This window comes from Danio aesculapii, chromosome 10, assembly GCF_903798145.1.
Source record: "Danio aesculapii chromosome 10, fDanAes4.1, whole genome shotgun sequence".
Classification (NCBI taxonomy): Eukaryota; Metazoa; Chordata; class Actinopteri; order Cypriniformes; family Danionidae; genus Danio; species Danio aesculapii.
The window spans coordinates 45,033,019-45,050,518 of NC_079444.1; the positions used below are offsets into that span (position 1 = coordinate 45,033,019).

General features: G+C 35.5%; 1 protein-coding gene across 1 annotated transcript; it reads right to left on the reverse strand.

The window, feature by feature from the left end:
- Nucleotides 1–4,149: 4,149 nt before the first annotated feature.
- On the reverse strand, nt 4,150–16,866 carry polm (polymerase (DNA directed), mu). Its single transcript, XM_056466646.1, is given in 13 exon segments — nt 4,150–4,466; nt 7,762–7,845; nt 8,478–8,523; nt 8,525–8,635; nt 8,760–8,863; nt 9,988–10,090; nt 10,485–10,617; nt 10,988–11,108; nt 12,871–12,942; nt 13,127–13,297; nt 14,499–14,597; nt 15,224–15,440; nt 16,641–16,866. Coding segments are annotated over 13 exon segments (1,521 nt in total). The 5' UTR covers nt 16,814–16,866; the 3' UTR covers nt 4,150–4,379.
- Between the last annotated feature and the right edge of the window lie 634 nt (nt 16,867–17,500).

Sequence of the window (17,500 nt, forward strand, 5' to 3'; positions counted from 1 at the left end):
AACAAAAGCATAAAGTGCTTAAAAAACTGGTAAACTGAGACTGAGATGGACTCTCTTCACTGATAAAGCTTTGCATCATTTATTTAAAAAAGTGCTGTCAATAAAGTGTTTTCTCTACCAATAACAAGCGCTCAAAGCGCAAGCTGCTAAACTGAAGATTAGTAGTGAAATCAAGGCCATTATCACTTATTCTTTCTCTGTTTTGGGGTTGTAAGAAACTCCTGCACTACCTTTTATTTTAAGACATTTGGAGCAGAAGATGGAGCTGGTCCAGTGGAGGAGGCTGAGGGTCTGCTGTGTCCAATCATGTTTTGATCTTCTGTCAAATAATAAAAATAAAACAAAATTCTACCTCAAATTGACCGCTCCACAGGAAATCTGCATTAATTAATGCTCCGCTGTTATTATTATTTCACAAAACCTCTGTCAACATATTTAATGAAGTCATTAGATTAAAGATTATGATTGTGACTTATTTCTTCTGTCTCACTCGCGGTTCATGTGTGGCGCGCGCCTCAAGGCTCATATGTTGACTTTTTATAACTTGTTTATATATATTTGCATTAATTTGCATACATGCTTTATAAGCTGTAAACTGAATCTCAGCTGGGTGCAGAGTTATTCATAATGCAGAAATCAAGAAAATCTTTGGATTTGTTTGTAGATTTAGCTATTTTAAGCTGATTTCATATGAACTATTAATAACTGTAATTTTCCAAATGGAAATAAGGTTGGTTTGTTGGTTGTATATTAAATCATCAATAGTCTGTTTGTTGAGTTAATGAAGCGGCTCCAGACAGCACAGAGGCCATCAGCATCAGCGCTGGTTTATGTCAACTCATCCGTGTCAAACTGTGAGCAGAAATATCCTTCTTTCATTTTGCTTCTTTGGCAAAAAAACATCTGTAGGCATGTGTGTTTGCACGTGTTACTGTCCCGAGAGTTAACAAATATTTGCTGCACATTTAGGGGCCGATCACAAAGAGCAGGCCTTTCCGTTCCAAAAACGCGAGGCGCACCGCCTTTATTTGACAGAAAAACAAGTAGGAAACAACTGAATCAGCTGACTCATATTGTAATATTAACTGTAATATAATTACGTAATGTCATATAATTGTAATATTTAATAGAATTGCGATATTCAAGATCTGTGAAGTCATACAGCTCTGGATAACTTGAAACAGCGACCACAAGTCTCTCCTTCATCATTAAAAGTTCTCGCTGTCTCCTCAACAGAAACCCTGCTCTGCTTTTCATTTAATTGAAGAATGAAAAAGATGCGACTGAGGTAAACATGCTTTTTCTGCTCGAGCACACAACGTGAAGCGCGCAGGGCGCATAAGCAACGCGTAAAACACTCGCGGCCGTTAGTAAACCATTTAACAGATGCCCCCAATGCAATAGTACGTTCGCTGTGATCGACCCCTTACACAGCCAAACTTTAAAAATATATAAAATAATATTTTTTAATCCTTTAACTGATACTATTAATCGGTTACAAACGCACCCTTTCGGTTAATCGATTATTTTGAGCCTCCCTAATTAAACCGCATGCGCAGACTCTGAAATATTATATTTTCCCTCACGTCTGCACGCCCTGCACACACAATTGTAATTCATATAACAACTACACAATTTTTTTCTTAATAAACATAAAAAGGAAAATCTAAATGATAAAATAAATTTTTTTACAAGAAAAATAAGATTGTAATTGTACATGTAATTCAGCGTTACCTGCTTTTTCTTTGCAATTATTTCTGGAATTTACAAGCAGTTTTTGAGTGAAATTTTTTTTACATTTTTTTCTGTGCACAAAACTAAAACACATGCACATAATGAATTCCTAACTCTTGTGCATTTACTGAAGTCACATTTATGACATTAGACATTAATACTTATTTAAATAACAAATGAAAATGAAGTTGTTTATATAAAACACGCACGCACGCACGCACACACACACACCACATACATATCATACATATAATATTATATAGATATGAAGAGTTTCAAGTGCAAAAACCTCTAAAGGACGTTTGATATTCTCCTACAATGAGTATTTTTCTCAGCTTCCCATGTTTATGTTCAGGTATTTCACTTTAAAGGCATTGAAAATAACTTATTCGCACAATAATAACGTAAATTTCAGAGCTACAGACAGGAGTCAGAGAAATATGCTAATTTTAGAAGAAACATGTCAAATGGCATTTAGAGGTTTTTGGATCTAAACTCTTGATATGTATATACATACAGCTGAAGTCAGAATTATTAGCCCCCCTGTTTATTTTCCCCCAATTTCTGTTAACAGAGAGCAATTCTTCAACACATTTCTAATCATAATAGTTAATAACTCATCTCTAATAACTGATTTATTTTCTCTTTGTCATGATGACAGTAAATAATTAGACTAGTTATTCTTCAAGACACTAGTATTCAGCTTAAAGTGACATTTAAAGGCTTAACTAGGTTAATTAGGGTAACTAGGCAGGTTAGGGTAATTAGGAAATTATTATATAATGATGGTTTGTTCTGTAGACTATCAGAAAAAATGAGCTTAAAGGGGCTAATAATATTGACCTTAACATGGCTTTAAAACTATTAAAAACTGCTTTATTCTAGCTGAAATAAAACAATAAGACTTTCTCCAGAAGAAAAAATTATCAGAAACTACTGAACATTTCCTGAATCTGTTCAAACATAATTTGGGAAATATTTAAAACAGAGAAAATATTAAAAGGGGGGCTAATAATTCTGACTTTAACTGTACATCATACACAAATACTACATAAATAAATACATACGTACGCACATACAAATACATACACTATAATATACACACATATCTATATATACTACATCTTTATCATGTATAAATTTGTCAGTTGGGGAAAATGGGTCAAATGAAGCAGGTGTAGAATATGAGGTGAAATCATCAAACCACAAACATACAGGAGTTCAGCTATACAGTTCACAGCACAGCCGATAACAGACTCCGATGAAGGACAAACTAACCTAACTGGAATAAAAATTATAATTTAACTAGTATGTCAACTCAGTACATGTTGAGCTTATGATATAGACTAATAATGAGTTTATTTGTTTAGCGATTTGTAAGTATGTGGCTGATTCTAGAATTGTGGCTACAGTTTGAGTAGACAAAAACCTCAAATAATGAAGTGAAGGATTCAGATTTATACCTTCCATCAGTCTCAGCATGAATCAACTTTTAATCCTTTTCTCATCGTCCTGTTCCTCATTATTATTATATTAAATATGATTATTTAGCTGAGTATTTCCTTTGAAATGATTTTAACTAATAAGTTTAACACCGGCTTTATGTAAGAATGTTCAGCATTTGCCTGTCTCTGTAACTATTTTCAGGAGCCACCACTAGGTCAGAGGTCACGGAAATCTTGAGTGAAGCTGAGGAAGCAGCTGTCTCTATTGTTATTTCTATGAGTTAATGCTATCTAAAATGTCTAAAGTGATTTTGCTATGTTTACGGTTAATTCTTTTAAATGATTTACTTTTTATTCAAGATAGACTTTGTGTTAAGGATTATAACTGCCTGCATGTAGATTATCCAGTTTTTTAACAGTTTTGATAAAGAGGCTGAGAGTACACTCAGCCTTGGATAAGAAACAGATTATACTTTAAGTGTGTGTGTTCTGTTTGATTGTCGTTTCACAGGTCTGGAATCAGCTCTAAACAGTCTAGTGGATGTCTGACATTTATGCTCAAGATGTTGTTCAGAATTGTACACACGAACCTCACGTAGAAATTTTCCTAGTCTTCTGGTGTTTTAACCAATCAGGTTAGCACACCTATATGTGTGACGCAGTTAATGACGTTATGTGAGAGTATAATTGTTATTGATTGGTGATTGTAAGCAGAGCAGCCAAGGAACTTATTGCGAGTGTTGAAGCTGGCTCTGCTGATGAAACTAACTTCATTTATTTATTCGAGTCTCTGACTCCGGCTCTTCTTCATCTGACAGACTGCTCATTCTTTGGGTTAAAACTGTAAATAATGCCTACACAAGTAAAATAATAATTATCAAGTTAATTATCAGCATCACAACACTAATAAATCGAGTATAAACCAATGTGCCAGAACAGCATAAGGAAAACAAATAAAGACATTATAAGCTTTCATTCACATTAGATTTAATTTTAAGAAGCATCAGATAATTTGTCAGATAAACATCTTAATTATATCTAAAAGCAGTCTCTGATAAACCACTCCACAGAGTATCTCTCATTCCTTTACCATATTTACCAAGCGTCCGCATTATAATGTTGCAGAACACTGATTAAAGCTGATCAACTCAGTCTCATCATGACGGAGCTAATATTGGGAGGAACTGGAGAAACTGGGCTTCAGGCGTTGCGTTCAGAGGGAGGAATAAACTCCAGACCCAAATGTGCAAAAATCTCCTCTTCTGTTTGTGCCCGGAGGTACAGATTCTGTTCAGATTCAGAGACGATACTGTGCTTAATATTGATGTGATTATTGTGATGTTTTATGTACAGTGGAAGTTATATCGTAGCCTTCCGGTAAGATTAAGATTATTTTCTAATATTTCACAAGTGCTGTTTAACAGAGATTTTGTCCAAACATAATAGTTTTATTAAGTCATTTCTAATAACTGATTTATTATTTGCTTGGCTTGATGACAGCACAGAATATTTTACAGGATAGAAGTATTCAGCTTAAAGTGACACTAACTAGTTTAACTAGGCAAGTCAGGTAAATTAGGGATATATATGAGCAATATCACACTTGTAGCAGTGCGATATGACAGTATATCGGCATTGGTGGGAGGTGTGCGTTGGCTCGAGGCTGGAGGCTGAGTGCCTTACACCCCATTCACATGGGGCATCAGCGTCAACGCTTGACAGAGGGCGTGTCTAAAGTTGGGGCGTCAGCCAATGAAATTAGTCAGCAATAGGCCACTGACTGAGCTGGTGTATTTGCATACAGTGATCTGATTGGCTGACGCTTCCGTCAGCGCTTGAAAAGTTGAGCAAGTCCCAACTTCTGCAGCGAGCAATGCCTCTGAAGCGGCGCAGACCTATCCATAATGTATTCGGCAACGCCTGGCGTCACCCATTCAAAGTGAATGGGAAGCGTTGAAGCTGACGCCCCGTGTGAATGGGGTGTTAGTGTCCACCAGTGCTGATTACAGCCACATGGCACTGCTACGACTATGATATTGCATTTACACAACAGTTCGATGGCATAATTGTGTATAGAAGAAAGAAAATAAAACACGGAGAGTCTCAAAATCCTCTTGTAAGAGTAACTACTCTCTTCTGCCATTCATTCACATCTGCAGCTGACCTCAGAGCAGCAGAAACCGCTGCTCATTCACCAACGTCACTTCAGAGCTAGTGTTTAATGATTCTCTATAGCTTAATGTCTAAAGTGATGACAAAACAGCTGATTTTACAAACATCTTAAGATTATAAGGCTGGACAGCATGAAATGCCATCAGTCTACTGAGATTTCCCAGTGTTTCTCTGTTGCAATCTGGAGATCACAATAATCAATGCTGAAAAAGCCAACGCAAAGCAAACACTAGCAGATTACTATGGTATAAATGCAGCACTATAACATACAAAAGAGAGAGATCGCTTAGAGTGTCACTTACCTGTTTAATAATGACTTCATCAGCTATATATAGTTATAAGTTTTCTTCCTCTAAGGGCTTATTATGCAGTCTCTGTCGCCATCTTGTGGCAGAACATCACAGTTTTAGCTTTGCTCAGTATGACAGGCCGATGGATGTCGATGCACTGAATCTCCGAAATTATAAATATTAAAATAGGCACTATCCTCATAAATAAACTGCAATCTAAACAACTACATTACCACCTAAGAAAGCCTCAAAAGTACATGATGTTGTCCAACAGCTGCAGTATTTGTCAAACTGTAGTGAGTTTATTGATCTGCTGTCACTCTATGTGGGCGGAGTAATACACAAGGGTGAGGAGGCTGTACGAGTGCTGTTATTGTAGAATACTGCACAGCTATCAGCCAATCAGATTCGAGAACCAGACACAACAGTTAAATAAATAAATATATTATACATCTATATTAGTGCTGGGAAAATTTTTATTTTGACAATACACATGCACTCAAAAAAATCAACTAGGCATGTATTGGATTAACAAAATAAAATTGTCAGATTGAAAAGAACAAATCAGTTTACGTATGTTAATGATTAATTCATGTTATTTGAAACTGAATCAAGAAATATCAAATTAATTTGATCAGAACATGTTGATTCAATGAGACTGAGACGCTTCAAATCGACAACTCTCACTCTGGAGAGTCTTCTTCACGCATATCAGTAGGTGGCGGTAGTGGTTTGGATGTCACCATACGAAAACAACAAGAAGAAGTATCACCGCGTGTTTTATTAGGCCAAGGTTTGCCTTACATATTCCCAATAAGATTAGTGTCCTAAAGCAGTTTGGGAATTGTTTTCCCAAGAGCTTGAATGTTATGCATGTTATGTTGTTGGCTATATGTTTCCTATACATTTTATACTTTTACATTTGAATAGGAGTACCAAGTGAAGAAAGCTGTTTAAAACTCAATTGGTAAAAAAAATGATTTAACGCCTACAGGTATTGCTTGGGGATCAGTTTTCTTGAGCCAAGGTTATTTTGTTGGCTAAATGTACATTTTTTATTACATATTACAATTTGGATATTATATAACATTTGTATCAGAATATTAAAGAAAAATTTGTTTAAATGTGATTGGTGCCTGCTAAAGGCTATAATAAAAGAAATATATATATATATATATAACATGTTTTCTGTCCTTTTTGTGTTGAATTACTTAATTTTAAATCTTGCTTCATAGTATTGTCATTTAAAAATGTAATTTAAACAACAATATTGAACAAGAAATTTGTAAAAAATTTTGTTAAAGTAAAGCTTTAGTGTTACATTGAGTAAATTAGAATCATTTTAATTAGAATAACACAATACAAGCATTTTGAGTCAATTATTTGCAAAGAAGTTAGACTGACATATTGAAACCATGTTTTATCTACAAATGTGCTTTGTGTTCATACAACATGTTCAAAGCAGTTCACGTTTACTTGATTGGATTAGATGCATAAAGGGTGCCACGATTAAATCATGTTCATTCAACAATTTTTTTTTTGAGTGTGTCTACTGTGCATATTTATTATGTATAACATATATATACACATGCATGAATATATTTGAGAAAATGTATATTTATATTTAGATCTAATTTTATAAATGTGAATATACAAATTATATATACACATTTAAATATATTTCTGTGACAATTTTGTTATGTATAGTTTTGTTTCTATGTATGTGTGTATATAACATATACTAATAAATAAATTAACACACACACACACACACACCACACACACCACACACACACCACACCCACACACACCACACACACCACACCACACACACACACACACACACACACCACACACACACACACACACACACACACACACACACGTCAAAACAATTTTGGCAATTAATCTTTGCCCAGCACAAATATTAAATTATAATAATAATAAAATAATATATATAATTTGCATATAAACACTATCACACAAAATGAAATATGCTCTGTTAAACAGCACTTTGGAAATATTAGAAAAAGAATAATAATTTATGTTTTATCTGTGTGTGTGTGTGTGTGTGTGTGTGTTATTTTTTCCTCGTGCTGATGTGGTTTTCAGAGCCTCACCTGTTTGCTGTCGTAGAGGGTGTGGCTACTTAAGGTCATCTGCTTCTCTTGCCCCGCCCACCTCCGCAACTCCCGCTCAAACAGCTGCAGAACACACAGAACACTGACCTCAGAACAGCTGCGACCACAGTTTACACACACAACAGCACACGCTACCACTTCAGATAACACTACAAACACATAAATTATTCAAACTATATCTACAGCTAAAATTTCCTGTGTATCTCTCTCAAATATTTCCCCAATGATGTTGAACAGATTCAGGAATTTCTCACAGTATTTCCTCTAATATTTGTTCTTCTGGAGAAAGTCTTATTTGTTTTATTTCAGCTAGAATAAAAGCAGTTTTTAATAGTTTTAAAGCCATTTTAAGGTCAATATTATTAGCCCCCTTCAGTAATATTAGTTTTGGATTGTCTCCAGAACAAACCACTGTTATACAATGACTCGCCTAATTACCCTAACTTTACCCTAATTACCCTAGTTAAGCCTTTAAATCACTTTAAGCTGAATACTAGTGTCTTGAAAATATCTAGTCTAATATTATTTACTGTCATCAAAGAAAATAAATCAGTTATTAGAGATGATTATTAACACTATTATGATTGAAACATGTTGAAAAACGTCTGCTCTCTGTTAAACAGAAATTGCGGGAAAATATTCAGGAGGGCGAATAGTTCTGACTTCAACTGTATATCATTTGGGCTTTAGTTTACCTTTGATCCGGTCCATCCGAGCGTGGCGAAGGCAAACTGACTGAAGACTGACCACCAGATCCACCCGCACCGCTCTGCAGCCGCTGCCACATGCAGATCCAGATCCAGATGTAGATGCAGATTCAGATGTAGATGCAGATCCAGATGCAGATCCAGATGTAGATGTAGATGTAGATGCATATCCAGATGTAGATGCAGATTCAGATGTAGATGCAGATTCAGATGTAGATGCAGATCCAGAGCCAGATGCAGATCCAGATTCAGATGAGTGAAGTTTAAGATGGAGAACACCTCTCAAATCGGTCCATGTTGCTGGCTGAGCGCGCCGGCCCATCCAGACGCTCCAGATACGAGTTTCTGGTGGTCTTCTGATACAACAGCACACCCTAAACAACAGCAGCATTCAGAAGAATTTAAAGACCGTGTAAAATTAAAATATAATAGTACTTTTGTTTGTTTTTAATGTTTTAAATGGTCTGGCACCTTCTTATTTATCTGAGCTTGTGACTGTTAATATATCTGCCAGATCCTTAAAGGGCCAGTTCACCCAAAAATTAAACTGACTCACTATTTACTCTTGCTCAGGTGGTTTTTATGAGTAGTTTTTCTGTTGAACACAAAAGATATTTTGAAGAATACTGAAGATCTGTAACAATTGACTTCCATTGTAGGAAAAACAAATACTATGGAAGTCAATAATTGACCCTTCGCTGAGCCACACTCGAAAACTGCCACACACCAATCGTGGAATTAGCAACCGTAGCTATGGCAGGAGATCTGTCAAGCTCTCGAGCGAGAAAACAAGCCAAAGCGTTGTGCATCTGGATTGTGAAATCTGATAGCCGGTCTCCTAAAAGTTTGGGACGGAGTGGTGGAATTTATTCCCTTCTCAATCCTAAAACCCAAGAGGAGACCATGCCAGCGTGATCAAGCTCTGTGAGGGGCGCTAAAGGAGCGGGGTTAAGTTGGTTTTGTTTGATATTCCTGACACAATCAGTGATAGATGGCAATAACGCACACACCTCTTACCCTAAACAGATCTACACTGTGTTTCCTACAAAAATACAAAGCAGGTTCGGTTTCCCAGCTATCGCTCGATATTAGGAGCACTGCTCCGTTTAAACCCTCGCAATAGCTGTATAGCGAGCACAATCTGTGTGTGAAAATCCCAGTAGATCAGCAGTTTCTGAAATACTCAGAGCAGCCCGTCTGGCACCAACAACCATGCCACGTTCTCTTTAATCCCCTTTCTTCTCCATTCTGATGCTCGCTTTGAACTGCAGCAGATCGTCTTGACCATGTCTACACGCCTAAATGCACTGAGCTGCTGTCATGTGATTGGCTGATGAGATATTTGCGTTAACGAGCAGTTGCACAGGTGTACCTAATAAAGTGGCCAGTGAGTGTATATATATTTTGCTCATCTAGAAAATGCTCCTTGATTTAAGAATGTTTAGATATTTGGACTAGAAACATGACAAAAACTCTTAATTTTCATGCAGTGTGATACCTGCTCCTCCAGCCAGCTGATGATTTTCGGCATCAGTCCTTCCTCTTTTCCCTCCTCTGGATGTGTGATAAGAAAGTCCACATCATGACCCACTTCCTTCCCCCTGAAATACACACAACAATAATCAACAGTAAAAATTACAGAGTGTCCCTCTTCCCATCAGGGAAAATCAGCAGCAGTTAAGAACACATCACACAGTAAATGTGATTATAATGAAAGTCATTGGAGCAAAACAGCACCAACATATCCAAAGGGGAGTCAATCTGCCCAAAGTGTGTTGTTGTGTCAAAATAAGATTTGTCAGCAACAAATCATCACATTTGCTGAGACAGAGTAAACTGAGGCCAATTAAGACTCAAAATCAGCCCAGAGTGCATGAAAACGACCCAACAGCACACAAGGGTTAATTAAAGGCTGCGATATAAAATATGCTTGAGGCTTTAAACCCCATGAGTGTTCATAAAGGCATTAGAATCTGCTGTGAGCGCCACACAGACCTCCTGAAGCCGCCCATGAGCTGGATCTGACATCCGGGCAGCACTGAATTCACAGCCGTCTCCACTATAGCCGTGATCAGCTCAGCCTCCGCCCGCGTCACCGCCCGCTGGAGCTCAGAGTAATACTGCACACCTGAGAGAGGTCAGAGGTCAGAGTAATACTGCACACCTGAGAGAGGTCAGAGGTCAGAGTAATACTGCACACCTGAGAGAGGTCAGAGTAATACTTTTTATGGAAAAAGTTATATAAGAATATTTCATGTAAGAGTAATGAATAAACAACAACAACATTTTACATACAGCTACTGTTAAATGTTTTTAATATAAAGTAATTATTTGTTTATAAATAAATATTACAAATAACAATAAATCCAGAGATCCTGATACGTTTCAGGTGCATATTTCTGTGTTTTTAAGTGTAAATATGCTAGTCAACTACATTTGTCCATTTATTAAATGTTTTCTATTTTTAAACATAGATTAATCTCACATTATTGTTGTACCTGCTTGCTGTGCGCGGTTCAGCTGTTGTCCTGTGCGAATTAAATCATCTGGAGTTCGTAAACCTTCTCTAATCCAGCGATCGGCTGTCCGCACGCCGACCCCAAAAACACCAGTCAGCGCCTGAAGAACATAAGACATGCCCTTTATAAATAACAAACTAGAGGAGAAATTATTATTAGTAACCAAAAAGTAATGTAAATATAATCCAAAAGAAGTCAGATTACATTACAAACATGTGTAATCTAACAGATCAAATAAGGGTTAAGGCAAAAGTAATCTAAATGTAATCCAAAAGAAGTCGGATTACATTACAAACATGTGTAATCTTACAGATCAAATAAGGGTTAAGGCAAAAGTAATCTAAATGTAATCCAAAAGAAGTTGGATTACATTACAAAAATGTGTAATCTAACAGATCAAATAAAGGTTAAGGCAAAAGTAATCTAAATGTAATCCAAAAGAAGTCAGATTACATTACAAACATGTGTAATCTAACAGATAAAATAAGGGTTAAGGCAAAAGTAATCTAAATGTAATCCAAAAGAAGTTGGATTACATTACAAAATTGTGTAATCTAAGACAGGGGTTCTCAATCTCAGTGCTGGAGGTCCGATGTCCTGCAGATTTTAGCTCCAACCCCAATCAGACACACCTGGCCTAGCAACTTAAACTCCTACTAGGCTTTCTAGAAACATCCATGCAGGTGTGTTTAGGCAAGTTGGAGCTAAAATCTGCAGGACACCAGTCCTCCAGGACCCAGTTTGAGAACACCTGATCTAAGAGATCAAATAAGGGTTAGAACAAAAGTAATCTAAATGTAATCCAAAAGTAGTCAGATCACATTACAAAAAATCATAATCTAAGAGATTAAATAGGGATTAAGGCAAAAGTAATTTAAATGTTACCCAAAAGAAGTCAGATTACATAAAAAAAATTAAATCTAAGGGATCAAATAGGATTTTAAGGCAAAAGTAATCTAAATGTAACCAAAAAAAAAAAGCATATTACATTACAGAAATGTGTAGTCTAAGAAATCAAATAAGAGTTAAGGCAAAAGTAATCTAAATGTAATCCAAAAGAAGTCAGACTACATTACCATAAATGTGTAATCTAAAAACTTGTTAGCACAAAAGTAATTGAAATGTAATCCAAAAGTAGTCAGATTGCATTACAAAAATGTGTAATTTAGGAGATCAAATAAGGATTAAGGCAAAAGTAATCTAGATGTAATCCAAAAGTCAGATTACATTACAAAAATGTGTAATCTGAGATCAAATACTTGTTAGCACAAAAGTAATCTAAATGTAATACAAAAGAAGTCAGATTACATTACAGAAATGTGTAATCTAAGAGATCAAACAAATGTTAAGGCAAAAGTAATTAAATGTAATTAAAAAAATCTAAATTACATTATAAAGATTAGTAATCTGAGAAATTAAATAAGGATTTGAACAAAAGTAATCTAAATGTAATCCAAAATAAATCAGATTACATTACAAAAATGTGTAATCTAAGAGATCAAATAAGGGTTAGCACAAAAGTAATCTAAATGTAATGCAAAATAATTCATATTACTTTACAAAAATATGTAATCCAAGATATCAAATAAGGATTAGAATAAAAGTAATCTGAATGTAATCCAAAAGAAGTTAAATTAAGTTACAAAATGTGTAATGTAAGACATCAAATCTTAATCTATAAGTAATGCAAAAGTAGTCAGATTACATCCCCAAAAATGTGTAATCTAAGAGATTATATTAACGACTACAAATCATCATGTTATTTGTAATCAGTAACTGATTTAGAATCATAGGTAATCCACCAGCTCTGATTAGGAGTAATGTAGCAGTATTTGTTTTTATTTCAACATACCCGTCATTACCTTCATGGCCTGAAAATGCTCCGACTGTCTTGCTGACTCCACTTCTCTGGATGACCCGTCTTCTAAAATCTCCTGAGGAGGCGAAATAACCTTCTTTTACTCACAAAACGTCTTAAGGGGGCTAATAATATTGATCTTTTAATTATTATTTTTCCTTTCAGGTTTATTTGATGCAAACCATAATTAGCCAAAAGGTTATTTTTCATCTGCAGACCCTGGACTGATGTTAAAATAGACGCCGGCGCGCCCTCATTACCTTTATAACCCTCTGTGAATGATCCCCAAGGCAGGGCAAACAGCGCAGATCCTCCATACTCTTCACCTGATGCGGCAGAGCTTTCAGGACTGAAGCCGCTCGTCTGAACGCCACGCTCCGGCCCTCATTATCATTAAACTCTGCATTCTGAGCCAAGATTTCAAGAGGTTCCTATGAGAACAAAGAGTCAAAGTGTTTATCTTTTACTTAAATGAGACAGATTATCTCTCATTTTACGAGATATAAAATAAATATCTGATATATAAAGTGTGTAGTGAAGTTTTAGCACTTAGATAATGTTTATTATCTTTCTGAAACTGACCCTTTCAGGCTTTGATCCTAATTGTGGTGTTTTGGTGACTGTCGCTTTAAATTCGAATGAGATTGAGCTCTTTTCAGAAGAGGGCGGAGCTACAATCGCCTATGACCATATAAGGGCGCCCCTTATTTCTGTGTATGCAATGAATTACATTTTAATGCTTTCCAGAATATTTGTGAAGGAGACATCAAATTCTAAATAGCAATAATAATGCTTAATAATGCAACATTAATAATGCAATTTAGCTAATAATATTAAAAATAAAGTTAAATTTATTGCACAGAATGATCGTTTTGCTTCATAAGAGGTCAGTGTGTAAACAGAAGCCATGGCTATTGAATTGGACTTGTTTGTATGAGTTTATTTTTAATGTGGTCACCATTCGCTTCCGTTATACAAATTATTCACCGAGCACCCCAGATTAATCTAAACATCTTCTTTAATGTTTTACTGAACACAAACAGCCCCATATATCAATTTAATTAACAAGAAATTAAAATTTTTGTGTGAACTATCCCTTTAAATTCTGATTCATCTCACTTCTCGCTTCAAGCTGCGCTCACACTGGACTTTTCTCCCCATAGACTTACATTCATATGCATGTGAATGCATCAGACCGGAAACGTAAGTTCATGCATCGAATTTCACAGTTCACTGCCTTGCAAAGTTCAAGCTTGGTGAATTCTGACCTGCAAAATCGTATCACTTGAAGGCGTGAGACCAATCGAAGATCAAAACATGACCTCTACATAAATTTAAAATATGGACCAATCGCTTGCTTTTTTAATGTATAATCATCTTGTTAAATCCCGCCCCTTTTCACAGCACCGTACGACAGAATTTCGCAAGCTCAAACTCTAGTGTGACCGCAGCTTACGAGCAAAGGTGGGCGGGGCTTGAGTTTGTCCTGATTGGATATGGTCTGCTATTGGTGGATCTGTAGTGAGTGACTCCGCCCCTCATGCTAGTAAACATCAATCAGAGATGTGTCATTGAATATGATTAACAAAATAAGATTAAGCAGTTTAAGTGAACAGTAAAATGTTGACTTACCGTCAGGAATGCATTGTGGTGCTTTAGAGGTGTTCGTCGTTGACAGGCGTAACTTTTCATTAGGATTTCAGTGCCATCGCCGTTGAGTTTTGGGTTATTCTGCAAAACAATTCATATACGTCAGTTTCTCCAAGCTTATTTCTGGCACAAATGAATTATTAATTGGCTGAATGACTCAAATGTGGGAACTTGAGATGTGAGAAATAAACCAAAGCGACTGCAAATTATGAGTTTAATGTGCAATTCATATGAACACGTGTTCGCATGAATATGTGTTCCTATAATTACTGAGAGTAATTATGCAGAGCTACTGTTGGCCTGCAAATAAATAAATAAATATTGTTGTTGTGCAATGTATCGTAACAAAAATTATTGCAAATATTAATGATATTATTGTCATTTTAAGACCATTTTATGAAAGTGATATTCTAGAAATTATAGATATTACAGCATTAACAGAATAATAATGAAAATAGGCATAAACACTGTAAAGCAACATTATTAAGGTTGAGCCTGTCACAATAAATTGATTTTGTTGTGTGATATAAGAGATAAAAGACCTTTTATTAAGGGAGCAGTATGTAAGTTTGGCATAGGTATTGCACCCCTGGTTCCAAACACACGCAAGAGCAGGCGTTCGTTTTTCATAACTCGCTTAAATGATCTAAGATGATTTGGCTGGGTTAAAGAGACAAAAACAAAGACAGACATTCTGGCTGCTGTACCTGCAGTGTATGTGTGTGCTGCACAGGTACAGGCTCTCCGGCCTCCATGCTCTCCGTGAACCAGCAGATGTCCAGCAGGTGAACAGAGGAGGATGAGGCTGCGTGTGTGTGTTTCTCCAGCAGGTGATCAGAGGACGAGGTGGGTGTGTGTTTCTCCAGCCAGGCCCGAACCTCTTCTGCGCTGCTGTTCTCCGACACCACATGAGTAACAGAGGAGCTGATGGAGAAACACAACAGACATACAGTGTCTGAAATACACACAACACAACACAACACAACACAACTAAACACAACACAACACAACACAACAGTCAGTAGCTAGAGGGGAGTGTAGTGATCATTTTTCTTATACACTGCTGGATTCTACACAATTCTCTAATGTTGTCCCAACACAAATTAAGTTAACTTTGTTGTTTTTACACAAAGTTATCTTATGTTACAAAAGTGTTTACAAATACAAATGTTTACAAAAAGTAATCTAAATGTAATCCAGAAGTAGTCCGATTACATTACCATAAATGTGTAATCTAAGAGATTATATTATTGACTGCACATTTTGTCATGTTATTTGTGAAATACTCATGATCAGACTAGTTACTTCTTAAGGATTACATGATTACATTATTTACACAACAACAGTTTGTTGTTTACTGATACTCATTCATTTTTTTCCTTTTTTTAATATTTTTGAACATTTTTTTCATAATAAATCTACCATTTTTTTTATGTTTGTGATCCTTCTTGATGTTTGATTACACAACTACATTATTTACACAACAGTAAGTTGTTTATTGATTATTTATTAAGTAGTTTTTTCCTTTTTATTTTTAATATTTACATATTTTCATCATAAAACTCTCATTTATATATGTTTGTGATTCTTCTTGATGTTTTTCATTGATTTGGTCATCTGCACTTCCAGTGTTTTTAGATTCAATATTAGATAGTGCAGTGATGTTAGCAGTATTTAGTCAATTAGGCTGGTTTCGGAAACTAGGTATCAAAAAACACCACCGTTATTAAAAAAATCCATTAATCTAAACAGTTTCAGTAAACAAATTATTCAATCATGTTAGTAAAAATCTGTGTTATACTGTCAAATAATAAAAAGTAGAGTAAAAAATGTTTAATCAAACTTACATTAAAGATAAAGAATGAAACTAGTGTTTGTATCTGTTAAAATAGCACAAGATTATCCTGGTTCAATATGTGTGACATCAAAAAAAGGGTTAGCAGAAAAGTAATCTAAATGTAATCCAGAAGTATCAGATTACATGAGCATAAATGTGTAATCTAACAGATTACAATAATGACTACACATTTTGTCATGTTATTTGTAATCAATAACTGATTATTATCCACCTGGCTCTACAGATTACCACGGTAAAGACAGTAAAGTAACGCTGTAAACACACACCTGTACGAGTCTTCAATGAGAAACCCTTTGCTTCTTCCTAACCGCGTGAGAAACGCTCTTCTAGACGCTCCCATTTTCCTCTCCAGGATGAAGATACAGACCTGGGGATATTTACAGTTTCCAGTCTGCTGTTTTACCGGCACAGACACTTTCCTGCGCTTTAACGGGATCATAACCGGCAAATGTATCCGTTCAGCGTTGTTTGGGCTCTTCTGTGAGCTTCACTTCTGCCGCGCAGAGGCGAACAGGTCACGTGTGCGACTTGCAGAAAATTATGTTTATATTATTATTATTTAGTATTATAATATACAATTGTCTGTGATTGGATGTAGACAATAATTATGTTTTGATACATATATTTAAATGACAACAGCGTGTAGAAATTATTAAAAAAGAATGCTGCGCTGTCACGTGGCAGATGGTACGTTTCTCAGCGTTAGTGACGATGAGCCAATCACAGTCGGGTTTACTGTTTACAGTTTTTCGACTATCTTTATTTTTTCGACTAACTTCATATAACAAACAGGCATTTGTTAAACATAATTAACATTATATATATAAGCAGCATATTATGAAGAAAATGGTACAAAAATACAAATAAGATAGAAAAAATAAAACATCAAATAATACTATAATACAAACTAAACTACATTCAGGAGTGGTAATGTTTGTTGTATCGATCGCTAAAGTTTGATATTATAACAGATATTTTTTAAATGCTTTATTAAAGAGATTAAAACTGTTTATTTTTATCCTTTAGAGTGATTCATTCTGCGAAATTTTTGCTACTATTACTATGGCTACTACTACTACTACTACTACTACTACCACTAATAATAATAATAATAATAATAATAGTA